This window comes from Trachurus trachurus (genome assembly GCF_905171665.1).
Source record: "Trachurus trachurus genome assembly, chromosome: 7".
In the NCBI taxonomy this organism is placed as follows: domain Eukaryota; kingdom Metazoa; phylum Chordata; class Actinopteri; order Carangiformes; family Carangidae; genus Trachurus; species Trachurus trachurus.
Genome location: NC_139901.1, coordinates 21,621,945 through 21,647,885, shown reverse-complemented (window position 1 = coordinate 21,647,885; position 25,941 = coordinate 21,621,945). Strand labels below are relative to the sequence as shown.

The window sequence follows — 25,941 nt, the reverse complement described above, 5'->3', positions numbered from 1 at the left end:
TTAAAATAATGAGAAAGCTGAAGTAGCTGTATTATTTCAACAATGCTGATAAGCAAAAAACTATGAGGATTATTTTCAGAGGGGACTCAACACACTGATAAAAATGACAAAGAGCACGTTTGGAAAGAGCATTAGACAAATTTGTATTATAGTAGAATACAAATGATCTGGATTATGATGGTGGAGATATGTTGCTGTTGCTTGAAGGACAATTCCAGGCAAATTCAACCTGGGGCTATAACAAACCCCTTGGTGCATGTTTGAATAGCCATCTGACATTGCAGATTGCAAAATGCTGTTTTGTGGGATGTAAACATCCTAAAGAGCGTAAGATCGGTCTGCTCCCATTATACGTTGCTGTGGTGATGCGAGGACAGACAGAACTACTTCAGAACAGGAGCAATTAAAAAGAAAATCTTAAGATTCATTCTTTTAGACCTAAAATGTTGGGAAACTATAGCCCCAGGTTGAATTTGCCCGGAATTGTCCTTTAAGCTGTTGGACTGCCTCTGTATATTGCTTGGTACAGAACTAACAATTCATAGTCAAGTCAATTCAGTTTCATTCATGCTGCCAGTTCACAACATAAGTTATCTCAAGGCACTTTAGGCCTTGAGATGGTCATCTACCTCAACCTTTTGGGTTGGTGGGGAAGAGTTAGAGACAGTGAGATTTAGAGATAAGGAGAGAGATACAGCAAATGCAGACAAAATGTAAGAACAGCAACAACAACAACAACAACAACAAAACAAACAAAAAACATTGCATACCTTTGCAGCAGGCATCAAACAGGATCTGGCAGCAAAAGGTGGTTGAAGACCCAGACTGCAGCTCTGGAGATGGGAGGACCTGGAGCTACAGGAGGAGAGGAGAGGAGGGGAGGGGAGAGGAGAGGAGAGGAGAGGAGAGGAGAGGAGAGGAGGGGGTGGGTGGGGGTAAAGGTCATTCAGTGGGGGGGAGATCGCCTACAGTCCACACGGGAGCAAAGATGAGCTTCTTTCCCGAGTTTTCCATAGAGACATGGGTCTTAGTAGCAACTATCATGGCTCTGATCGCAATGTAAGTATGACCTTATTTAGATACATCGCTTTAAGATGCGTAAAGGCGGAAGCCTTTTGGAAAACGACTTGGTTTACTTTTCTAAAAGCAAGTTGTAGAATGAAGAATTCTGAAGAGCTGAACTTTGTTTTGCTTTAGTTTACCGGTAGTTCGTGTCGTTGAGTGAAGTCATAACCAGGCAGTTGTTGCGCTGTAAAAACTCTTTAGTGTCGCTGGAGAGGTTTGACAGAAGCGAGTAAACTAAGGTCAGAACATGATGGATCTGGTTTACGTTGTGCTCCCTTCCCGTTTTTCTTCCCAAGCGCGCGTCCTTATTCGACCACAGAACAGATATTGCACAACTCAGGTTTACAAGCACAGTTTGACAAGTTTCTGTTACTGCAGATGAAAATGCCCTGTTTGTTATGCAAGGCACAAACAGCCGAGCTTCTCACACACCGAAGTACGACATGACTGTCGTTGTGATTTACTGGACTATGGGGATTTACAAAATACAGTATACAGTGTGTGCCTTTAAAGTGGATTTCCCCTAAACAATCAAAATACAGTATAATGTTCTATTATAGTAAGATTTTTTTTGTGTGTGTGTGTGTGTGTGTGTGTGTGTGTGTGTGTGTGTGTGTGTGTGTGTGTGTGTGTGTGTGTGTGTGTGTGTGTGTGTGTGTGTGTGTGTGTGTGTGTGTGTGATATTCCCAAATATCTGTAACAATATAAAGAAGAAAAAGACATGTGTTTATTTGACCCATACATCTTTTTTTTTTTTAAAGACACAGTTTTTGAAATTACTTACAGCAGGATTTGGATGTTTTTGCATGTGCTGATTCAAAACCCCTGCTGTGAAAAACCTGTAGAATACCCGTGATTTTCAAGTTTAAATCCTCCATTAAAATGTCCAGGTAGAAAATAGTACATAGTATAAAATATTGAGTATAAAGTGATCCTCCACAGAAGCTCCACCTCTGCATATACAGCCTGTGGTTGTTCTGCTTCAACAGACACACACTCGGCCTCACAAGCGTTCCCAAGCTACACAACAAATGATAATGCTGCAGGATGGTTTGCTGCTTGAAAATATTTTATTTATGCACAAAAAAGCTGATAGCTGTGCGGCTGCGGCGACCCCTGCTGTGTGTGTGGCTGTGTGCTATTCATTTTGCATCTTGGTCATCAGTGTTTTCTGGTGGCACCGTGGGTCCAGTGTTCAGCAGCCCATAAAATTAAGGTCCTGTCATTCACTCCTCTCCCTCCCTCTGTATCCATCTCTCTGTAGTGATGTGACACCTTCAGTTTCTTTTAGTTTCTGTTTATTTAATGCACTAAACAACACTCACACGCTAACTTGCTTACCCTGATCACACTGATGTTACAGACATCCATGCTGATATGAAAAAAAATAGATTTTCATTGATTTCTGATGAATAAATTGTTTATGTTGACCTTTAAAATGCTGCGCCTCCCTCCTTGTCATGGCTGTATGAGTCAGACTGTGACAGCAATAAAAGATTAAATTGCAAACTTATTCAGCCCACATGTGAAGCTCAGTATTTAATAACAATAGATTAGTCATTTTATGGAGGAGACACCATCTGCATGCAAAGAAAACAGTGCATTCAAATCATAGCCCTCCAGCATTAGTGATGTGACACCTGTGATTTTCAAGTTGAAATATACTCCATAAAATGTCCATTTCAATGTATTTTAAATGACCAGGTAGTTTCATCATTTGAAGACAGGCATTGAATATCTGGCTAATGAAGCAGTAACAGTTCAATCAGGAATTAAGAGTATCTCCTCTCTGCCTCCATTCACAATTCTCGAGTGTTCTCCATCTCTGACCCCATTCTTCATGCCAGTCAGAAGACCTCAGATGTTAGATCATGTCATGATTTCATCCAGACAATCACATTGTCCCTGTCATCCTTTAAATCTTTCCTGTCTTCTGCTGTCAGCTGTCACGTCTGTGTGTTTGCTGTGACCTCCTCCACACTGCCCACCTCCAGTCTTTATATTCAGTCAAGCCGTGCTCATAATCACCACTCATCACAATAGCGTCTAACATGAAAGACATAAAGCCTGGAGAAAAATCCCAAAGTACTAAAATTTGGATTTGGTTTTAGTGTTCTAATCCTGTTTTTAATCCCTAGATATGGATATGCTCCATACAGCTTTTTCAAGAAAATTGGTATCCAAGGACCCACACCTTTGCCCTTTATTGGAACATATCTGGAGTACAGAAGGGTGAGATGCGTGTTCCAGATTGATACGGTGATCTGAGTAGCCATATTTGATATATTTGTCACTTCTCTCTCACTTTATTCCACAGGGCGCCCAGTATCTTGATACGGAATGCTACCAGAAATACGGAAAGCTTTGGGGGTAAGAAATTAGTGAAGAAAGACTACATCATGTCATTCATGTTGCATGCAATGTTCCAGGCTTGAACTGCATCACTACAATACTCGCCATTGCATTACAAGGTTGTATGATGGCAGGCAGCCTCTCCTGGCTGTAATGGACACAGCTATGATCAAAACAGTCCTGGTTAAGGAGTGTTATACAGTCTTCACAAACAGACGGGTAAAGAAAAAAACACTGCAGGGGCAATTTAATACCTCATACAATTTAAAGAACCCAGTGTAAAGAAAACCTCTGTGTGCATTGTTTAGGATGTGGGCCTGAACGGACAATTATATGATGCCGTATTCCTGGCAGAAGACAAGGAATGGAAGAGGATCCGCAGTGTGCTCTCTCCATCATTCACAAGTGGCCGACTGAAAGAGGTTGAAAAGCGCTCACTAAAGTGTATTCTGAACTTGAAGTGTAGCACTGCTTTCTGGAGTGTTCTAATTATATTTGATTCACAGGCTCACACGTTTGCTATCCACATACAAAAGGATGTGATGATTAAATGTTTTCATTATTCACTTTGAGGCAGATGTATCGAATAATGTTGAAGCACTCAAGTAATCTAATCAAGGGCCTTCATAAGCAAGTGAAGGAGAAGAAAGACATCGTAGAGGTCAAACAGTAAGTACAGAACCCACTGCTTTTTCATCAGCCGTCTCTTGCTCAAGGGTAAGAGCTGTTACTGAAGTCAGTTGGAATTACATGTTGTCCTTTTTTCAGAGTATTTGGACCTTACAGTATGGATGTTGTGGCCGGTACTGCTTTCAGTGTAGACATGGATTCCATCAACCAACCCTCCGACCCTTTTGTGACAAACATTAAGAGCCTGCTGTCAATTTTCAGTTTCAAGAATCCCCTGCTAATAGTGATTGGTATATCAAACATTAATTTGTCATCAGAATATCTTGTCTTGTCTTGTCTTGTCCTCCCAACAAGCTGAATTTAGTATATTTTCAATTCTTATTCATTTCAGTTCTTTTTCCATTCTTGGGACCATTCCTTGAGAAGATCGGTTTGTCGTTGTTCCCTGCTGACGTGATGAATTTCTTTTACAACTCTATAACGAGGATCAAATCTGAGCGAAATAAAAATAATCACAAAGTAATTCACTGTAGTTACAATTGATTTGATTTTGGGTTTCTGTTCATAACATTTCTGTTGAACTCACTTTTTTTGCATTTTCATCTGGCAGAACCGAGTGGATTTCATGCAGTTGATGGTCGACTCTCAGCTTTCAGAGGACAAAAATGATACCAGCGAACAAAAAGGTAGAGAAAGAAACCAAACAGAGGAATTGAAGTATCAGTATAATCTCTGTAGGTTGAGGGAAAGTACTTAATAAAAATATTAGGGAACATTAATCACAGAAAAGTTCATTTTCCAATGACTGAAGAAAAGAAGAGTCTTTGTCCAAGCTATGGTTGTTGAGCTTTTCCACTCATCATCATTATCTAACTGCCCCAAACTTTTAACATGATACAGTAGTAATACTAACTTAATCATGGTGTGTTTATGTTGCAGGGCTCACTGATCATGAGATCCTTTCTCAGGCTATGATTTTCATCTTAGCTGGCTATGAATCCAGCAGCAGCTCGCTGTGTTTTTTAGCCTACAACCTGGCAACCAACCCACACGTCCAAAAGACACTGCAGGAGGAAATTGATAAAACCTTCCCAGAAAAGGTTGTTCAGGTTGTACAAATGCAATTTTTCAGCACCCCAATTTGGGAATCTAACAAATTTCTTTGTAAAACTTTACTCTCCTCCAGGGTCAGCCAACTTATGACAGCCTGATGCAGATGGAATATTTGGACATGGCGGTGAATGAGTCTTTGAGGCTGTATCCCATTAATAATCGGCTTGAGAGAGTGGCAAAAACTTCCATTGAAGTGAACGGTGTGACCATCCCTAAGGGAACTACTGTCATGATTCCACTTTATACTCTTCACCGTGACCCTGCTTTATGGTTTGAGCCTGAAACCTTCAAACCTGAAAGGTATTGTACTGGATTAATGGCAAGATCATTTGACTGAACAACTAACCGATTCCTGCTTGTGTATTTTTAGGTTCAGCAAAGAGAACAAAGACAACGTAGATCCTTATGCCTTCCTAACCTTTGGAGCTGGACCAAGAAACTGTCTTGGCATGCGATTTGCTGTCTTGATGATGAAGCTGGCCATAGTGGAGATCCTTCAAAACTTCAGTCTTGTCACCTGCGAGGAGACGGAGGTGAGAGGACATTTTTTATTTATGATGGAAAGAAAGTGGGGCTTACGCTTTGATGGTGATGATTGATGTTTTTTTTTTAGATTCCAATGGTGTTGGCAAATGATTTCTTTACTACACCCAAGACACCCATAAAAGTGAGGCTGGAGCCTAGAGCAAGTGCTGCAGATTCTTCTTCAGGTTGACTTGGTGTAGCTGTTACCTGGAAATTCTCACTTCACCATCAAGTCATCAGTGTATGCTTCCATAAATGCACTTTTATAGAAAACAAACACATATTCTTATTCTTTTAAAATACAGCTGCCTGTGCTTCAAGAAGACTAACAAACAACTCACCTACATTTATTTATAGTATGTATAATTTGAAATGTAGCAAAATATATGAACAGTTCAAGCTCAATTTATAAAAATCTGAGTTGTGGATTCCCTTCTTTTTAAAAAAAAATCACAAAACTCGTATTATCTGAATAAACCATTCACTGACATTTGCTTTGCATTCTCTATTCAGCTGAAAACTAAAACCCAACCAACAACATGTTTTATTTGTTAGGTTTCTCAGTGTACTTGTACTAACAGACAGTATAATTTAATGTCTTGAATTTGAAGGGATACAACTACAACACCACTACTCTTCTAAAGTGCTAGAGGAAATAAACTTCAAGATGTAATCACAGACTGTTGCTTTGAGTTTTCCTTCATTACCCTCTCAGTTTAAAGTTCTTTTAGTACAGGATAACGACCTGGTTCTTAGAAAAATGAGGGAATTAGTTGTACTTGAAAGAATGAACAAATCACATTTATTTAAAACCCAACAAAAGAAGCCATTTGCTGTAAGAGATTCAGCAATGGAGAGAGAGAGAGAATGTGGATGGACTGGCCAGTTGCACCCACCTGCACAAACTGCCTATCCTCTTGTCAGGACCTGTGGAGGGACAAAAAAAATACAAGCACCAATGGTATGTATAAGTGAATGTAACAGCTGTCAGGTTGAATGTACTGCAAAAGCACAATATGAAGAAATCAATAATGGTCCAACATGGCCTGTTTCCATGTTGTTGTATGTTCTGTTTGGTTTTGCTTAATGTATGGAACTGACAGCTTGTCATGTGGTACACCTCACAGGCAGGCCTAAAGAAAAAGCGCAAGCAGGCCAAGTGGATGATGATGTTGTCTTTGTCTCGTGCCTTCCACAAGTTTAACCCTGAGTCTGACTCACTTGGGATTATCTGGTTTAAGTGAGCGTAACATTATGGCTGAGGTGTATTGTTCTTTTGTTGTTTGTTTTTGTCATTGTGGCCGTTAAGGCATTTATGGCGCAGCTACAGTGTCCAAGACAAATTTCCCTGAACGGGACAATAAAGTTTATCGTATCGTATCGTATCGTATCGTAACATTGGCTATTCAGTATGAAGAAGCTGGCAATCAAGTGGCTCTGTAAACTAGGGGATAACCTGTCTGCCTATACTGTAAGAGTGTTCATGTGAAAGAAGTAGCTATTAAATCTTCTTCAGTTCAGGAACAGGCACTATGTTGAAGATAAACTACTGCTAACTGATTTTACACAATCTTCTACCAATCATATTTTTTCACAATACAGCCATACTTCTGAGAACAGCTCTAGTATTGTTCCAGTATGACGTGCTGTGGTCAGAGAAAACATTAATCTCGTGAGACAAGAAAAGATGTCTTGAGCCAGGTTATACCAATATTTTCTAATTTCCACCTGTTATGCTGTGGTATTAATGATCATGTATAGTGTAATTGGACACCATTCTTAAAGAAGTTTGAGCGCACAATATTTCAGTCAACACTGGATAAAAACATAGCATTTTTAATATTTCCTGTTTTAAAAGATCTCACCCACTCAAAATTGATGCACTCAAGAAGCATGAGAAAGCTCATTGTTATGAGTACCTCCTCTACACTCTAGTGGTTAAATGTGTATTACACACAAATTACATTTTAAATGGCGCAATTACCTGACACCTTGATAGGTTCTCCATCGGTACTGCACTATGGTCACTTTAACTGAAGATGATTTTACATTTGCAGGGACATTTTTTGTCAGAGGGCCAAACTAAAAGGCTTGTCCACTTGTTCTGTATCACTTGTGTCTCATTAATATACATGTGGGTATATTTGCCTGTAACTGGATTTGTTTAATGATGTTACTCTGATTTTAAACAGATACTTTACTTTTCCAAATATAAATCTGAGACAAAATTGACATGTGATAGAGTTTTAAGAAGGTGTTACTGGGAAATGAAGTGAGATTCTGTTTGTTGATTTGAGCAGCATTACAAAGACATTATCATTATTATTATTAGCTGAGCGGATGTTACTTGGAAAAATACAAAGCCAGTGAAATTAGCATACTGAGACATGATGAGACATGATTGTTTGTTAATGAAAACACAACCACCTGCTGTGTTTTCATATTGTGGTTTCACAGACTGCACATCATGCCTGTTCGAGTCCATAAGTGGTTGTATTACTAGTCGTGAGGGTAATTGTGAGGAGCCTATACTTTATGCCGCTGTGTGCAGAGGTGAGAATGACAGGCTCATAGTGTACTGTAAGAACACTGCTTTGAAAACTTTAGTCAACAACAATGACTATCTGGACCAGATCCATTGACAAAACATCTGGTCTATCAGGTTTCTGTTCCTACTTTTCAATAAGGCTGGGTCAGTAGAGGTGTCATAATCACAGAGAGACAAAAGAAGGAGATAAACATTAGACTATTCAAAGCCAACCCTTTCTCTGCTCTAACTGTTAGGACACTGTTTCAAGGGGATGAGTCCCTTCATGTACGTGAATACAATATTGAATGACAAAACTACCACGTCCTACTTCTTTATTCTGAATCATAATCTCCAGTATTCCTATGATAGTCAGTTATACACACAAGAAACTAAAATACAAATGGACATAAAGCAACTTCCCTTTATAATTTATGAATGCAACATAAATCCTGCCTCGTTGTGTGCACTAAATTAAACTAAATGCTGCAGAAGAGTGTTAACGTAAAGGCACGTTTGGTACAGTATGCAGCATGTTCACACCTAGACAAACTGGACTGACCCCAGGCTGATTGACAGGGCCACAGGTCAGGGAGGGTGCTGTGATGCATTATGGCCATGAAGAGGAACTATAACACCGCGTGTAAGAAGATGCAAGCCCTCTTCTTTGCGAGTGTCAGTTTTACGGGGAAATAACCGGCTCCATCACTATTCTAAATACATGGGTTATGTGTGCAGGAGCAATTTTTTTTTTTTTTTTAACTTAAAACTACCACAACATGTGCGAAATATTTAACCTGTACGTTCAGTGTGCAGTCACAACAAGTCAGCCCCCACGAGATCGATGATGGGACACCGCTGTGTCTGAAACAAAGAGGTTTATCCCCACTGCCTCGGGAACGCCCTTATCTCCGCCCCTTGATAGACGAACGGGCCTCCCATTGGTCAGATTGTTGAATTACGCCCCTCTGATTGGCTGGCAGCCTCGTCATTGAACGTCTTGTTGTTCGCACTCGCCTCGCTCAGAGCAGGAGTGCCTGTGACAGTGGACTGCTTTGATTCATGCTGCTGTGGAGCCTCATATTTGGATTGGCACAACAATTAATGAACAGAGATCAGAGCGCATGAAGGTATGTTTATCACGGGAGTTCGTGCTCATATTTGCTGCTGGTTTACAGGAATTCAACCTCCAGTCTGTTGCGGCTTTTTAGTGAGAACCTAAACATGCAAAAGTCTATAGACAGGAGATCCCTGCCTCATCTGATATTTGCTCGTACTACACTGGGCTTGCCTTTTCTGGTTTTCTTGAAACTTTACCGCCACAAACTAAATGCGACTTAAAGTAATAAAGCCCAAAATAATCTCAAGATGAATCGTAAATCAGATCAACTCTCGCGGAGATCCATGGGCTTTTACAATATGTTGAGTTGATTTCCAGGCTAATGGGTGTGAATACCAGTCATATTGATGCAGTATTGATTTCTCCATTATCACTACAGGAAATCTATAAACATAAGAGGTAATTTGATGTTTATTCTGATGTGTGTGTGACACATAATAGCAGTTTACCGGCATGGAAAAATAGTGGCAGCCGCTTGTGTCAGACAAAGGCCCAGGACGGCAGGTGGATCCTATGCTGTTCCTGGGCAACCACTGCGCTCATGTATCGCTTTGAACACACATTGAACCGCCCGATCCTGCACATTGGACACATTAGCAGAGCGCAATGCCCTTCCTGGTTTCCCAGCCAAGTTTAGCCCAGAGTTGGAGAGAAATAGTTGCAAAGCAAGAAAAAGGGTGAGGAAACAATGAACTGGCTGAGTGAGTATACACACAGAGGGAGGGGGACAGGGTGGCACTTTTTTGACACTCACCACAGACCAGTGTTGCCAAATTATAGGCTTGGCTTCTGTATTGACCTGTAAATATGCCCTGCTCTGCATGAATGTAATATCTCATGACATGACCATTGAAATATTCATATTGGCCTGTTATTAGCTCATCTATACCAAAAGCTCAATTGCAACAACACTGCCACTTGAAACCATTCAGGCTACAGAGTGGGATTCAGGGATTTTCTCTTGAGCGATGATTCCCATGGTGTGGGCATCCCTGGAATGTTGGAATGATTTTCCATGGAAGCTGATTTACGGATATCAGGTGACACATAGTGAGCTTGGTCTCTAGAGTGACAGCCAGCGGCTCAAACACACACTAAACTAAACTAACCGTAATATCAGTGTGTGTGTGTGTTTGTGTTAGGGTGCCTGGTTGGGCAGGACGGGAAAACCACCCTTGCAGTACATGTCAAGTTAGCAGCCAGTAAATAACTACTGATTCACACTTTGTTGCTTTGCTGTGAATGTGTGGTGAGCCACAGAATGCACCGAGGAATTTTTTGGGAGACACTTAAAATGTTCTGGGACGCTGCATCGGGAAAGTAAACAGCACACTTGAGATTTAACCTTCACTGGCAGCACAGAGGAGAGGAAAGTTTGAGAGTTACTTTAAAGTGAAGATGAGAACAGTTGCTTTTAACAAAGATTAATGAGTAATTGAATGAAAACTTGAGTTGAGTAACATCACAATTGAGGATTGTTGTTCTGTCACTGAATTGTCTGTGAAAATGATAAGAATCATGAGTTATACCTACCTTTTCCAGCTGAACCCACATGACGGGCAGCTGCACTCTCCACCATCCTCATCAAAACACTTAATGAGGGAATATACGTTGGAAGAGTCCTTCAGAGACTGGTAGAATGTATGCCGAGCACTGCAGCAGTAAAGCTGCTCTAGTAGCTCGTCTTGGACTTTAATAAAATACTTTAGTGCTTTTTTTGCTTTAATGTGACAGGAAGTGTACACTATGCAAATGACAGAACCCTTAAGGCATCTAGCACTGAGCTTTGTTACTTGTCAGATTGTTTATTCATGATGCGAGGAGTAAGAGACAGGCTGATCATTACAGCCTCTGTTATCTGAGATCACAGAGCTCAGCTCACTTGTCCAACACATGATTAACACTCTGAGGAGCAGCCACACAACTATGAGGCTCTGAGGATAACCTGACAGCGACCTCACCCCTACTTTAAAAGATGAAGTCAGCTGTGTTTTGTCATTTTCTACTTTTGAAGGATAATGATGTCAGCTGTGTGAAGCGTGTTATGTCTGGTCACTATGACTAGACTGGGCCTAACAGATGAATCACAGGAGACAGAGAACAGAGGGTGTGATGGCTAATCCCTTTGTGCTAGTCTGTGCTACATAAGTTGTTTCAAACAGTCACATTCACTTTACCGTCCATGGTTGGCAAAGAATCTCTGGATAGTTGGTACTGTACCAAAACAAAGCAGAGCAGACAACTGTCCTCAGTCCCTCAGCAACTTAACATGCAGATATGCTAATGACTTCCTGTTTATAACCCAGTGAGGCCACAGATGGGACCCCAAGTCCCATCCTATATCGGCTCTGTGCCACTCACTGAAAAATGCACTCATACATACACATACATACATAAATACAACCAGTAACTGCGATTCTGAGAATACATGTATTTCCAATAAGCACTCATATTGCCTGTGTTGAATGTATTTTGACTGCATTTTGCATGAGTTTGTTGCTTTTTCTTTTTTTTAAATAATAAAAGCAGGTTTGAAAAACAATGGGGTCATATTAATCATTATCATCTCTTTCTCATGTTCATTCCCATTCCTTCTGTTTCTTCTTCTTCAGGAGGAGACAATGAATGTGGAGGCTCTGAGCAGAGCAGAGCTGCTGACTCTCCTCAGTATCTTGGAGGGAGAACTGGAGGCCCAGGATGTTGTTATACACACCCTCAGGGTGAGTTGGACTCTACAACTCTACACAAATCTTGAACACCTCCCCACCACCACCACCACCACCACCACCCCCACCACCCCCAGTTCACTTTAAGAGAGTATCTACATCAAAATTGAGAAATAAATGCAATGCTTTTTGTCCTCTCTTCACTGACGACATCCTTCAACGCTAAAATTAACCCGTCTCAGCATTACACCCCCAAAAAAGAATGTCAGCCAACACAGAAGGGATATGTAAACAGGAAAGTGAGGAAACAGAGCTAATAAAGACAATGGCACAAGAGCCCCACTGGTTTCCCAGCACCAACATTATTGCTGGTCTGTTCAGTCTCTGGCCGCAGCTGCAATGTAGTGTTTTTCTTTTGTTTTTCACAGTTAAGCCATTATCCAGACCTTATTTGTCCTTTGTCAAATTGCCTCTAGATGCAGCTCAGGCATATTGCTCTTTATATCTGACTGTTTTAACATGTGTTTTAATAAATTTAAAGTGAAGATGAGGACAGTTGCTTTCACTTTAAATAGAGACGGGTGAGAAAGGGTGAGAAAGAAAAACCATGAATGGAGTAACATAACAATTGCAAATGCTTCTGCACAAATCTTACACAGTGATTCCTTTTTATCCTCAGTTTTGTGAATCATTTTCAGAGTGCACCTATCTGCAGCCACAATGCTTTGCAGTGTTTGGCTCTGATTGGCTCTCTCCATGACCACAGCAGTTTAGATGAAGCTACTTAGGCCCTAAATGCCTGACTCATTGTCTGAAATAGTGGCTGAGGTTGTGATGGAGGCAAGTAGCAACCGTGAGTGTCTTGCTCTAATAAATAGGCCGTCATAGTGAAGTTTATCTAGACAGCAAGAAAGGCTGTAATTATGAGATAATTTCCGTGTCAGGGCCTGAGGGGGAGCCGCTCTTACCACACCAGCTTAGATATGTCTCGATTGGCAGTTGCCCAGATCTGACGTACACAGGGTTTTACCCGAAACTCAAAGCAAACACACACACACACACACACACACACACACACACACACACACACACACACACACACACACAGTCACCCTAAGTATTCCTCTCTCTCTTGCTATACTGCTCGTTTCCTCTCCCTCCTTTCCTCCCTCTCTCTTCCTCACACACAGCCACATTATGGGGGGTCTTTCATGTTCGACCATGACTTATGCCCTATCAGCCCCCGCACTCACGAACGCACACTCTGGTGGTCTCTGGTGGGCCAGTTAGAGGCTGTGGTGTTTATTGTGGAGAGGATGTACAGAGTTGTAGATTCAAATCACTGACTTCCCTTGTACCCACTGGGGAGCTGTGCACCATTTTAACTGACTGGTCCATACTAGGGCAGATTATGTGTGGACATGTGGCCTGCAGAGGGGAGTGTCAGGGGTTGATAGCGGACTAATGTGTCCAATATTGAGCACTGTGTCTGTGCATTAATTTGGCACCTAGGAAGTCTTGTTTGTACAGCTTGGCTTTCTCTGCCCTGACTGTTTTTCCCATCTTCCCACAGCGACCCCCCCCCCCCCCAGGATCTTAACATGCTACGAACAGTTCCTTTAACAGTGTTCTTCTCTAACTTGTGCTAACCAGTGCTGTCTTCCCAGTGTAGTCAGCCAAAATGGCACAGTAACCAAGCTCAGTGTGTGCCAGCAATGTTTACTTGCATGTGAGGACGGTTGAAAAAGACAAAGGGGTGCCCCCCCACACACTCTTTTCCTCCTTTTAAATATTTGGTCTTTTCAGCAGCAAGTACTTGGGATGCCTCTGCACTGCTCGGGGCAACTGTATTCAAGCGCTCTTTAACACTTCCGTCACCTGAATCCCCCTAAAATGTGGAACTGTGTTAACTTATTTGAAATGGTGTCTCCTGTGAGACGTGTCTCTACACATTCTTGATTTTACTTTTCCTAGTTCTCATCACCGTGGTGAGCAGGTGAACAGTTTTACTGCAGGGAACATTCCTGAAAACATGACACCAGAAACAGGTCCTGCATTCCAACAGGAGTGGCATGTGTTTTGAGTTGATCATTGTCTATATCTATATAGGAAGAATTTGCTATTATTAACTCCTCTATGTCAGGTAGATGGCACAGATCCAGCATAGAGCAGGTTGTCTATACTGTAACTCAAAGGAATGTTATTCCCAAGATGAAAACTGACGCAGGTGAAATACTCGGTGAGGGAGGTGTGTCAAAACAAACTCTGTTCAGAAATACAGTGGAAAGGAAAAGTAAACCTTACTGTGTGAACCTGAAAGTGAACCTTTTGGAATGATCTGGTTATCTATTAGTAAGTCATAAGATATGATCTGACTTTCTTCTAAGTCACCAGAGTAAGCACACGTGGTGTGTTTAAGATAATATCACAAAGAATTATAATCTTTTGTGTCTTCATTGATTATACTGTAGCTGCAATGGTGTAGTGAAGTAAGTGAACCCCTTACAAAGTTAATACCTTTTCCTTTGGTACCAGTAACCTCAAGCAAACTTGATACCTTGATTCAATTATTCCATCATTTGGCTTTTAGCTGTCCAGGCCCACAGGCAGCAAAACAGGATTAACGCTCCCTCCATTGTTCTTCACCACTGGGATGATGTTCTTATGTTGGTTTTTTCGTTACCTGTTATACACCAATAACAGTGCTACATATTCTCTCCGAACAAGTCAACATTAGTTTAAGTGCACAAAACATTCTTCCAGTAGTGCTGTGAAGTTTCTAACTGCTCTTTTCAGGCACACAGTGACATTTTGTTCCTCGGTAATGTCCTGCCATAAACACCATTATTTGTGTGGCAGACTAGATGTTAACCAGCTCCAATGACTTTAGCTTTTTCTTTCTCTCTTATGTTCCTGATCATTCTGCATTGTGCTTTCTGAGTCATCCTTGCTCAACACCCACTTTTATGGAGAGCAGCCACATCTCCATTTATAGAGCGTGTCCAACTGTACTGTAGACTGAAGAATATTTAAAATCTCTCAGATAACTTTATAGCCCTTCCAGCTTCATGCAGATCAACCATTATTGACTGAAAGTCGTCTAGGATCTCTTTTATTACAAGACACAGTTCACATCCACAGATCCAAAGTAGCTCGAATTCACACCTCCAGACTTGTTTCTTGATAATTATCCCTCCCTACATGTGTTTGAATGTTGTACTCAACATGAACAAGAACACTATGATTTGTGTGTCATCGTTTAAAATTGTTGTTTGTTCATTGACATAACACAGATGAGGATTTCAAAGCTTTCACTTTCTTTGTCTTGCCATTGTAAACCTCCTGTCTGCAACAAGGAACTGCTTTCAACTTTTTGAAGTCCCTTGTCTCCAGTACCTTTGGCTGTGAAACAAACATTTCTGTTTCTGAATTGTTTTTTTGTTTGTCCAGACCACCGGGGTTATGTAGTTAAAAAAGTTAAAGTCATGCTCAGCAGGACCTGTTTTTGTTTTTCATAGTATGTCATATCCTGTAATCCTAAAATGCTTTGTCTATTTTTGCAGGCTGACGTATTTTCCTGACTCCATAAACAATAGGGCCTGGCTAGAGTGTGCTGTTCAGATAAGATTGTATATTCTGTTACTTTACAAGAGTTGCTGCACAATTTGGACATGTTGTCAAGATTGGAGGGGGGAATGTACATGATAACAAACCACAGCAGAAACCGCACGTAAGGTACCATTAAAAGCACATGTAATAACCAATGTACCACTGTAATGCAGACTGGTCTGATGTCAGTGAAGTGCTTTCATATCAGACACTTGAGCCTGAGGCCTGAGAGAGTGAAGCTCCCTGACCTGAAAACTCTAAGATGACATCAAAGTACCTGATGCAGACAGAAACACACACCTTTCCTCACGATGCCTTTTTATAGCAGCCTCTCTTGTCCCTAGATCTGGTTATAAGCTAAAGGTTCATATCTGTAATGAAATGAACTCCACCCTTCGCTGCTATTTGCACTGAACAAAGGAGTATTTGCCTGTTACAAATAAAATAGTGATAAAGGAGGTCGGGCCAAGCTGAGACAACAGCCAGTCCAAGATAAGAAAAATCACTGCTTTTCACTGAAGCTTCTGCTTACATCTGTGTCAGTCAATTGCCCCACCAGTTGTACTTTTGACTCTATTTCAAGAAAAACTGTATGCTTCCTTGTTTCTTGTTCCATCTAGAGATCACTGCCTGACCAAAGGGTGAGAGCACCTGCTTCTGTGTTTCATCACTAACCACAGATGATAACATTTGAGGCGGTTAAAGATTACTTAGAGTTGCTTCATTGCTCGGCCCATAAAGTAAAGTGAGGTTTTGTTTGGCGTCTTCCCAGTTATCGCGGTGCCATCTGTGGTTAATGTGTGGGTGGGAGGTGTGGAGGATGCAGCTCAAGCCTTAAGCACACACCTTAGCTTACACTTGAAAAAGCATCTTAATTCACCCCCCTGTCTCTCTTTCTCTGTGGGAGTCCACAATGCCAAGCTAGAAAACAACACTCCAGTAGAACAGAGCACCTGCTCATTTCAGGATGCAAATGATGCGTGTTCACATCCTGGGAATGTCAGTTCATAATGGGTGTTTCTGTCTGAAGAGCTCTAAGCAATTATATTTTTAAGTGACTACACATACTGTGAAAGGGGTCAAACCCACAGAGAACTGTCACATTATAACAAACTCGAAAACACTCAAGCACTAAACAGCCTCTCCATAAGTCTTAACCTCTTTTAAACTTGTTCAGGCTTCACAAATTTACTATGTGGTTCAGTTAAGTCACTGTCAAAAAACTCTATACAGTATAGCCGCAGCTGATGATCCTTTTGTATGCTACCTGCTCAGTTAGCTGGGGGAAAAAACTTACATCTATGCAGCCAATGCACTTGTCACTGACAGTTGTCAGTATTTGGCAGAAATGAAAATGGAGTGGGGACAAAAACACGTCATTTGAAATCTGACCTCAGAGGAACAATAAAGTTGCTCTGTATCTGCCCCACGTGGAAGTAGACAACTCATCAGCTCCTCTGATTATAAGTGACGAAACGAAACAAAAACAACCAGTGAACGTGGCTTTGAGTTGGTTCATATGCACTCCCAAGACAATACTGCAGATTCTTATCCTGCCGAAGTGTCGCTTAGTTAATGATTATGTTGTCCATAGTTGCTAGCAGGCTAGTCATTAGTCCCCAGCAACATCTCTGTCATGCCAAATTCTTTCTCTAGTTCCTAACAACAATGCATCCCTACTATTGGCCTGTGTATGTGATATGTAATTAGTCTTTGTATGCTATTTCCTTTTCTTTACATTAATTTGCACATCACATACACATTAATGAGACATAAAACTTTATTGTTGTTTGACTGTCTGGGCTTCTAGCCTCTCCAGCTCTGGTAAATCAGATGTGACTTCCAGTGGATTGATCTCTCTCACCTGCCAATGCCTGCTTTTCAGCAGTGATGATAAACAGTGCATTATTTAGATGAGAGTAGCTATCCACTTACTTTTTACCTCTAAAATCCTGAAGCCAGAGACAGAAATGTTCACATCTGATTGCTCTGTCTGATGTTCTGCCCTCAAACAAACTATGACTTGACACTCTGCTCTTCTTGTATTGTAGGTTTATAATCAAAATGTTGTAGAAATAAATAAATAAGGCGTTTGCTTTGAAACAACAGAACACAAGTGAAAGGCTGCCTCATACACCACTTTGATTTTGTTTTACAAAAGAAAGATTTTGGTGCATCTCAGTGCATTGTCCTCCCCTGGCGCTTCTACTGCTCTTCAAGTTTTAAGTTCCATGAAAGAGGCTTTTCATATCTGACAGGTCTGTTCCTGCTGTCCTTTTGTCTCTGTGTGTCTAACTGTTCTTCTTAGGAGCGGACTAATTCACCAGGAATGCATACTTTCCCATAAGCCCCACTGCAAAGCTTCTGGATTTGAGATGTTACCCTGGAGACAGCAGCTTATGCAGTGTGGCACACATACAATAAAGCAAATATATGCAATGCTCATAGATTCACACACAGATGCTCCTATATGCATGCGTATCCATCAGATTTATAGCAGATAAACTATACAAGTGACTACACTGCAAATGTACCCGACACCATTCAGAGCTGTAACTTTGCCCATGCTGAGTGCTGCGTTCATTGTGTGACATCCATTACCCAGGCTCAGCAAGGAAACAGGACTCCCTGGCTCTTTTCACTTCACACAAGGGCATGATTGTGCCCCGAGGTTGTAGGTAACTGACTGACAGAGAATTTCACCAGGTGAAAGGCATCAGGTTGTCTTTCACACCTTGCTAAAGCTGTGGGAATGCATCAGAGGACAGGACACAGGCTTTTGAACAATGGCAATGATCAAACAAGCTGCAGTGCATCCAATTCTATACTGTAGCTACAACTTTGCATGAAATACAGTTTCATCTCACATACAACAAAGTCTGTACTTGGTACCGTTTCAAAAGCAAATTATTGATTCTGAAATGGATCACAAATAGTAAATTCATAGGATGTAATTTATTTCTTCCCACAACTAAGCTGGAGAGACACTTATCATCAGTCGTTGGGCAGAAATGAGAGCTTTGCAACAGAGAGGGTTTGGTTCTTACACTCTCTCATAAAGGAAAGCGCACTCTGTCATTATGATCAGTTGTGTCCTGAGAAAATCATGAGAGACCAGAGCCCAAGGCCTAGGCTAGTGCTACTACACACACACACACACACACACACACACACACACACACACACACACACACACACACACACACACACACACACACACACACATACCCCTTAATGGCCTGTTTAAACAGTTATTTAACTCAGGAAGCGGCAGTTTTGTCTGCAGCTAGATGAAAAGGCTTTACGGCTTTACTCCAAAGCCCAGTGCAAAAACACATGTACACACGCATGTTTTGTACTCACAGAAAAGGAAAAAAGAGACATACCACACACACATACACTCATAACTACTCTCACATATTGAAGCCTACTGGGTCAGACATGGAGACAATGCATGGGACTGAGGGCATTGAGACAGTGTCTTTGTGCAAGTCCTGTAATCTCTTCACTGAGGGTCGCATTCTTTGTGCAGCCACTGAAAAAGCCTTCTTACTGACACCCTCAGGGTGTATGTGTGTGTGTATGTGTGTGTATTTGAGCTGCAGTATGGTCTTGGAGAGTGTGAGAAAAAGAGTCTGACAGAGAGGCGGAAGTGGAAAGAGGCATTTTCTGAGAAATGATGATGAACCGGCAGAGGAATGCAGTGCCATGCATGTTTGGGCAGTGGGATGACGGGGGCAGGGGGGACCGGGGTGTTTTGATCAGGACTGCATGGGGAGACGGAGACGGGTGTCCTGGAGGCACGTGGAGTGAGCTTTGTGGCATGTGCTTGCATCATTAGCACCGCCAGCTGACCCTGCATGCCTCACAACTCAAGCCATCCAACTATACGTAGTTAATGAGACCTCCTGATGACATAGGATGACCTGGAGTGAGGTCAACAAAGGCCCTATCACAAATTCACCTCTCATTCCAGCCAGTTTCTCTTAACAAATTGAAATAAGATAAGAATTAGTTTCCCTGCATTATGTTATACCCCAGGAGGATCTATTTTTGAGTATACAGTCGCTTTTTATCCACTTATTTTGTTTTAACTAAGGTACAGTATACCATTTCACTTGAGACAGCTCTGTCTTTGTGTGTGTGTGTGTGTGTGTGTGTGTGTGTGTGTGTGTGTGTGTGTGTGTGTGTGTGTGTGTGTGTGTGTGTGTGTGTGTGTGTGTGTGTGTGTGTGAGTGTGTGTCTGTCTGATTTCATGGCCTGGACCTTCACCCCTTCATCCCTGGGGAGGAGTTAACATCTGTCCCTGGTGGGGGTTGGACAGCCGTGCCTCACCTCCTCTTTGTGTTTGGGTTGAGGGGAAACACCATCTGCTTGTGCTGACACTGACAATAACATCACCCCACACTGATTTCCTGCACATAAAGTGCTGAGTGTGTATGCGTGATGGTGATGGTGTGGATGTGAAACGTCTAATGTTATTATCTACAAGTCAGTCATCTCTCGTGCATCATGTGCTGATGTGTGTGTGTGTGTGTGTGTGTGTGTGTGTGTGCCTTTTGCTTCCACAGTATGTTTGTGATGAGTTGCTTGTTACTGTTTTTCTTGGCTCTGGTACTTGGGCCTCATGTTATCTTCTTCACACATTCTTTCCTGAGCTGCAGTGTAGAAAGGGGAACTCATCTATCAAAACCATTTACTGACACACATAAGCACACCTTTATTAATGCTGTCTTCCTGTAAGTCACTGGATGGAGGCCATACACATTTAATGGATCTCATCTAATTATTTGTTTAATCAGCTCTGAGTCATACATGTATATTTATGTTTACATGCATTTCTGTGGTTTGTTTGTTTATGCATTTGGTAAAACTAATTTTCAAGAGAGTCAAGACTTGAGTGTAATTTAATGCATCTGCCTAACAACACAATAATTTGTGTGTTTGTATGTTTGTGTGTATCTATCAGGCTGAACATAGAGATACTTTCATCCAGGAGCGCTACGGCCAGTACGACCTCAGCGATCCATTCCTGGCGCTGCAGAGGGACAGCGAACCTGAGGAGCGACAAAACACACTCACCCAGCATCACACCCACCAGCAGCAGGGCAGAGCGGTGGGCCCTAATCCTCTGGCTGTGCTTAAACTGGTCATGGCTCACTGCAAAAGGATGCAGGACCGGATGATGGGACAGTTGGCTGCTGCTGAGAGCAGACACAGGAGGGTAAGAGAGCAAAGCACACTCATGCACAGTCACGATCGCACATTCTGTGACTTCTCCAGCTCTGTCTGCCATGTCACATTTGTGTGTTTGTATGGGAGGGAAGGAGGTAATGTTGCAAGTACCCAGCCATTGTCACACGGGGCTTCACACTAGTACAATAGGCTTGTTGTGTGTGTGAATGTGTCCAGCATGTATCTATTTGTCTCCATGACTCAGACACTGTAGACTTGGCTTGGGCGAGTGAGGCTGACAGACGGCAGCCACGCCCAGGCCTAGAGGGGTGATAAGGAGCTTCATGACATCGGATTTATTGGCGTTATAAACACTCAACTTATAGACTGTCTAGGAGTCAACTTTAGAGAGCTGATGAAAAAGACAAAACCTCGTAAAGAAGAAGAGGTTCTTCTATGCATGCTGATGAGTCAGGGGACAGGTTTCACAGCAGTAATACAGTCTGTGGCGGGAAAAATAAATCAAAGAAATGTAATTTGCCAGTTTGAGCATGGTGTCAAATTTATGCACTTAATCCTGCAGCAAGAAACCTGTCTGCGTGTGATGTCATATCATTTGTTTTATTTGGCCATGTGCTTCACAGATGATCGCTGATCTGGAGGAGGAGAAGCGACGGCGTGCCCAGGACTCTGCGCAGAGTGACGACTTCGCCACCATGCTGCAGACAGAAAGAGGCAAACTGCTGCAACAGGTGTGACTGACGTGTAAAAAGATGCCGAGTTTACATGAACTGCTCTGCTGTATGAGTATGTATATGTGTGGGTGTGTTGTACAGTTGTACAAGTTTCTGTTTGGTGAAGCTGGTGCTCACTTGCTGATGGATGGGAACATCTGTCGGGAGAGATTTTTTTTCTGCTTCCTTTTCCCTCCCCTCTGTTCCTCCTCTTTTCCCCTCTCCTCTGCCTGTCTGCACAGCGTGTAGCTGTGATTTAAAACCCAGCGACTGAGCAGGGAAGCTTCAGCGCAGCTCCACTGTTGTGTAACTCAGTAGGGTGGAGAGGGCTTGGCCTGTTAAGACACACACAGGCGCCCATACGCACAAGCACAGGGCTGTTCCATAGGAAACAGAGGCGGAAGAAGCCATTGTTTAGTTAGTCCAGCAGCTATGGTGCTTTTATGGCCGCAGGAAACCTGAGATAATGGATGTCCATGTCTAACGCAAGGTCAGCTCACGCACACACGCTGCGAGCGCACAATCAGCAGCATACAAACTGCACAAGGGCCTTATGTAAGAAAGAGTTCCTGACTGTCTCCCAGTATTCCTCAGGCCTTTCCTGTCTGTGTTGTTTTTTGTACACTACTCATACACACTCAATTGTATTCCATCACCTCCCATTTCCTTGTGTTACTCATCAAAGCTTCAAAGCTGTCCGGTCACCCTCCTATTACCTCACACCAAGCTGGACTTTCCATAAACATGCCATGTAAGCAAATAATTCTTGGATAAGGTGAAACATGAAGAACTGCCCCTCTTATCAGTCTCTTCCAGCTCTAAAACCTCATCCCCTTTCCTGATTCCTTGTGACTCAAGTGGACTTAGTTTGAGTTTTGAGTTTGACCAAGGATGTCAGCCATTTTGAAACTTCATGATATGAGGCTCCATTTTTATAAGCTTTTTGAAGAATAAAGCAAATAGGCTACACTTTTTATACCACTTCATTCATTTAAGATAAGCCATTTGAATGAAACAAGATCACGTGAGGAGGTATCATGCATGTTATTGGTAAATTATTAAAAAAATTGTAAAAGATGAGCTTTGTTTTATAGCAGAAAGCCAATGGTAGACTCAGACTTAGAAATTAGACTTAAACATTATAGTGATTTTTAACATTTATATAGTATAGAGATATATTGAGATTAGTTTAAAAAACACATTTATATGGTTTATACAAAAAATATCTTTATTGGCACCTTTGTAATGTTTTTTCAGTTGTGTCTCATTCTGTCTGGTTTGATGCATCAGAGCAGTGCTCTTTTGCCTCCTTGTGGTCAAATAAGGAAGAGCCGCCTTGCCTTGACTCATTATTTCTCTCCTCTCCTTCTAGTTGGAAGTGGAGCGTGCAACTGTGCGGAGGTTAGAGAAGGAGCAAGCACAGCTGGTGAGCAAGGTGGAGGAGTCACTGTCCGAGCAGCAGCAGCTCTCCTCCAGTCTGACCTTGGAGCTCCAGAAAGCCAGCAGCCAGGCCCAGGAGGAGGCTCAGAGGGTCAGCCAACTTCGCACCTTGCTCCAAGAGGAGACCACCACCCTGGAAAAGATCCGGGGGGTTCTTGAAAAAGAGAAAAGCAGGTCAAGCCAGCTGGAGGCCAGGTCTGAGAGGCAGCTGGCTGAGTTCGACACAGAACGAGAGCAGATGAAAGCCAGGATCAGCAAAGAGGAGGAGAGGAGTCGGGAGCTTGAGAGACAGGTGGAGGAGCTGAGGAAGAGGTTGGCAGAACCGGACAGATGTAAAGAGGAGGTAAAGGAGGCAGTGACGGAGACGAAGGAGTCACTTTCCAAGACGATGGTGGTGTCCACCTCTGTTCAGACTGAACCAGATGGAAAGATAACTGTCACTCCTAAATCCACCTCAGTGTCAAAGGTCAACGGCCATAACGCTCATAAAGAGACAGAACTAATGCAGGAGGGAAGGGGGGCAGAAAATGGAGGAGTGGTAGAGAATGGGGGAGGAGCAGCTTTGCAATCCCCTCTGCACCCTCATCCTCACACTCACCCTCACTCTCCATCCAGCACAGCCTCCTCCTCTCTCTCCTCGTCCCCCATTTCCTCGCCCGTTCTCGCCAAGCGTCTAGGTAGCCCCGGTTTCCATCAGTCCTCCTACCAGACCAGCGTCAACCAGCGATTCCACGCTGCCCGGCACAAGTTCCAGAGTCAGGCTGAGCTGGAGCAGCAGCAGCACGGTGGGCCTCTGTCCCCCAGAGACCTCTCTCCCACCACCTCCTCCATCCCTCCCCCACCAGAACACAGCACAGCTAAGCAGCTGGCCCGCAACACAGTCACCCAGGTGCTGTCCCGCTTCACCAGCCAGCAAGCGGGAGCCAAGCTGGCGCCGATCAGCAGCTCTCCGTTTGGTACGGACTACCGTAATATAGCGGCATCTCCACCTGGGGGGCGGTCACCTTCTTCTGGGCCCCTATCTCCGGGCATCCGCTCCCCCCTCACTCCTCGCTCGGACAGGACCCATCCTCCTCCTCCCATCCCTCCCAAGAAGCCAGGCATGAGTCCAACTCCAGGCTCGCCGAGTCACTCTGCCCGGACCAGCCTCTTCCCAGAGCTGACGGGGAACTGTGGGCACAGCAACAACGGGCAAGAGGAAGCCAAGGAACCTGACCTTGTTTTATCTTCTAGCAGCTAACGGCCAGATCATATAAAATAACTGCTAAATGAGTCAGGCCTTAATCATCAGTTACTGTAATGTTCAGCTTTGCTAGTCCTTGAGCACACACTCATAATCAGTAGTGTAGACATTTCTTAACTTTGGTTCAAACAGGTGGATTTAGGAGTGTGCTGCACCCCTACCTCTATGCCACACTTTGAGAAACAAATGGGAAAGAATATCATATAATATGTTTAAGATTATTTCATTGCATATATTATTTGTTACATTACCTTTCCTGTCTTTATTAATGCCTATAAAATATTTCCAAGAGTGAAATTTTGGAATGAAAATAAATATCTCAATCATTTTCCACTTTAATCCCATGTTAAGGGAGCCGAGTGAACATGTATGAAGGGAAAAAATGTCAATAGGTTTTCATAGCACAACACTCTTTCCCTTTCCCCCTAATGCTTAAACTGCCAGTCCTTTTAGAATAAAAGACTTTAGTCTGATACCAGACTTAATAGCAAGTAGAAGAAGGCTTAAATCCATGGATGTAGAATGTAACAGACACGTAGCTATCACCTTTTCACAATAAAATAGTGAGTAGTTTGTAAAAGTTTTTCCAATGAATTCTTATGCAGATGAGAAGATTAGCCTGTAAATAGTTCCAATGAACAACATCAAATGCATGTGCTGTTTTTCTTTCTACTGGTCATGAATACACTGAATCTTGTCTTGAAAAGGGAGATCCTTGCTTTGCACTACATTACTGTAAAATACTGTATGTCTACAATTGCATATGTTTTATTCAGGGAACATTCAATTCAGCTTCACTCAATCCAATAACTATTTATCCTGGTTATGTGATAACTCTTTGGCATATTACATCCATGAAGAAAATGGGGACTAAAAGCTTATTGAGTCTTGCTACTGTTAACGATTGTTTCTGTAGTACATGTCGAAAAAATTGCATAGCATTGTTTGTTGTCTTTACAGTGCTACACAGCAGATTTTTCTTTTAGGTTTACAATGTTTTTTCTCTCTATTGAAACCAAGAATTCAAAAGTAATTATCAAGTAATTATTTTAGCCTATAAGTCTGTTGATTTATACACTGCTTGTCTGTGAGGGAGTGTCCCTCAAAACATCTTAACTAAATAATATGAGCACCTGCAACACCCAGTGCTGTTTTTAAAATAAATTACTCTTGCCTTAAAGTGTCTCAAAGTTTTTCCATTAAAAGTTTTGTCTGGCAGTCTCCTGGATCTGGTCAGCTATGCAAGGTGTGTGTGTGAGAGAGAGTGTGACAGCCAAGATGTTCAATCCATTTATTTGTACAACAGAATGGGGCAGTACAGTCTTGAAGTTTATAACCGATCGGCACACAGTTGTAGTATAGTGTGAGGGTTGAACACAGCACTTAGTCTAGCTAACGAGTAACTGATCCAGAGTCAGCCTACTCAGAAGACATGTAACACATACAGTATGTGGCCTTACAGAAGTCATGTAATGTATACAGTATTATGATCTTGCCTTACATGGCAACTGCATTGCGTTCACTTGGCTTTGGCCAATACACAATAAACAGTTTGTTATGGTTAACAATGCAATATTCTAGGACTCCAACAAAAAAAACCAGCATATTAAAATAGAAATTTGCATACATGGGTGGGAGGATGGAGTTCTTTACCATAGGAAAGAGATTTTGGCAAATAAATCTTGGTTATTATGAGTATGTTTTCCTTTCACAAAGGAAAAGCTGTACAGCAATAGAGGTGG

At 42.3% G+C, this 25,941-nt stretch overlaps 2 protein-coding genes across 2 annotated transcripts; both read left to right on the top strand.

Moving 5' to 3' along the window:
- Positions 1-988: 988 nt before the first annotated feature.
- Positions 989-5,886, top strand: LOC310988363 (cytochrome P450 3A27-like; the record flags this gene model as incomplete). Its single annotated transcript, XM_083974938.1, has 13 exons — positions 989-1,059; positions 3,204-3,297; positions 3,383-3,435; positions 3,537-3,636; positions 3,726-3,839; positions 3,995-4,086; positions 4,186-4,337; positions 4,439-4,566; positions 4,658-4,733; positions 4,987-5,147; positions 5,234-5,460; positions 5,531-5,693; positions 5,774-5,886. 13 exons carry the CDS (start codon positions 989-991, stop codon positions 5,873-5,875), a joined length of 1,533 nt encoding a protein of 510 aa, XP_083831064.1. The 3' UTR covers positions 5,876-5,886.
- Positions 5,887-9,245: 3,359 nt separating this feature from the next.
- On the top strand, positions 9,246-24,258 carry cttnbp2nlb (CTTNBP2 N-terminal like b). The gene is made up of 5 exons (XM_083975030.1): positions 9,246-9,342; positions 11,945-12,052; positions 20,577-20,831; positions 21,427-21,534; positions 22,889-24,258. Exons 1-5 carry the CDS (start codon positions 9,337-9,339, stop codon positions 24,194-24,196), a joined length of 1,785 nt encoding a protein of 594 aa, XP_083831156.1. The 5' UTR covers positions 9,246-9,336; the 3' UTR covers positions 24,197-24,258.
- Positions 24,259-25,941: the final 1,683 nt, after the last annotated feature.

Coding starts and splice junctions, on each gene's coding strand:
- cttnbp2nlb (XM_083975030.1), top strand. Junction 12,053..20,576: donor TTGTTATACACACCCTCAGG/GTGAGTTGGACT, acceptor TGTATCTATCAG/GCTGAACATAGAGATACTTT. Junction 21,535..22,888: donor GAGGCAAACTGCTGCAACAG/GTGTGACTGACG, acceptor CTCTCCTTCTAG/TTGGAAGTGGAGCGTGCAAC.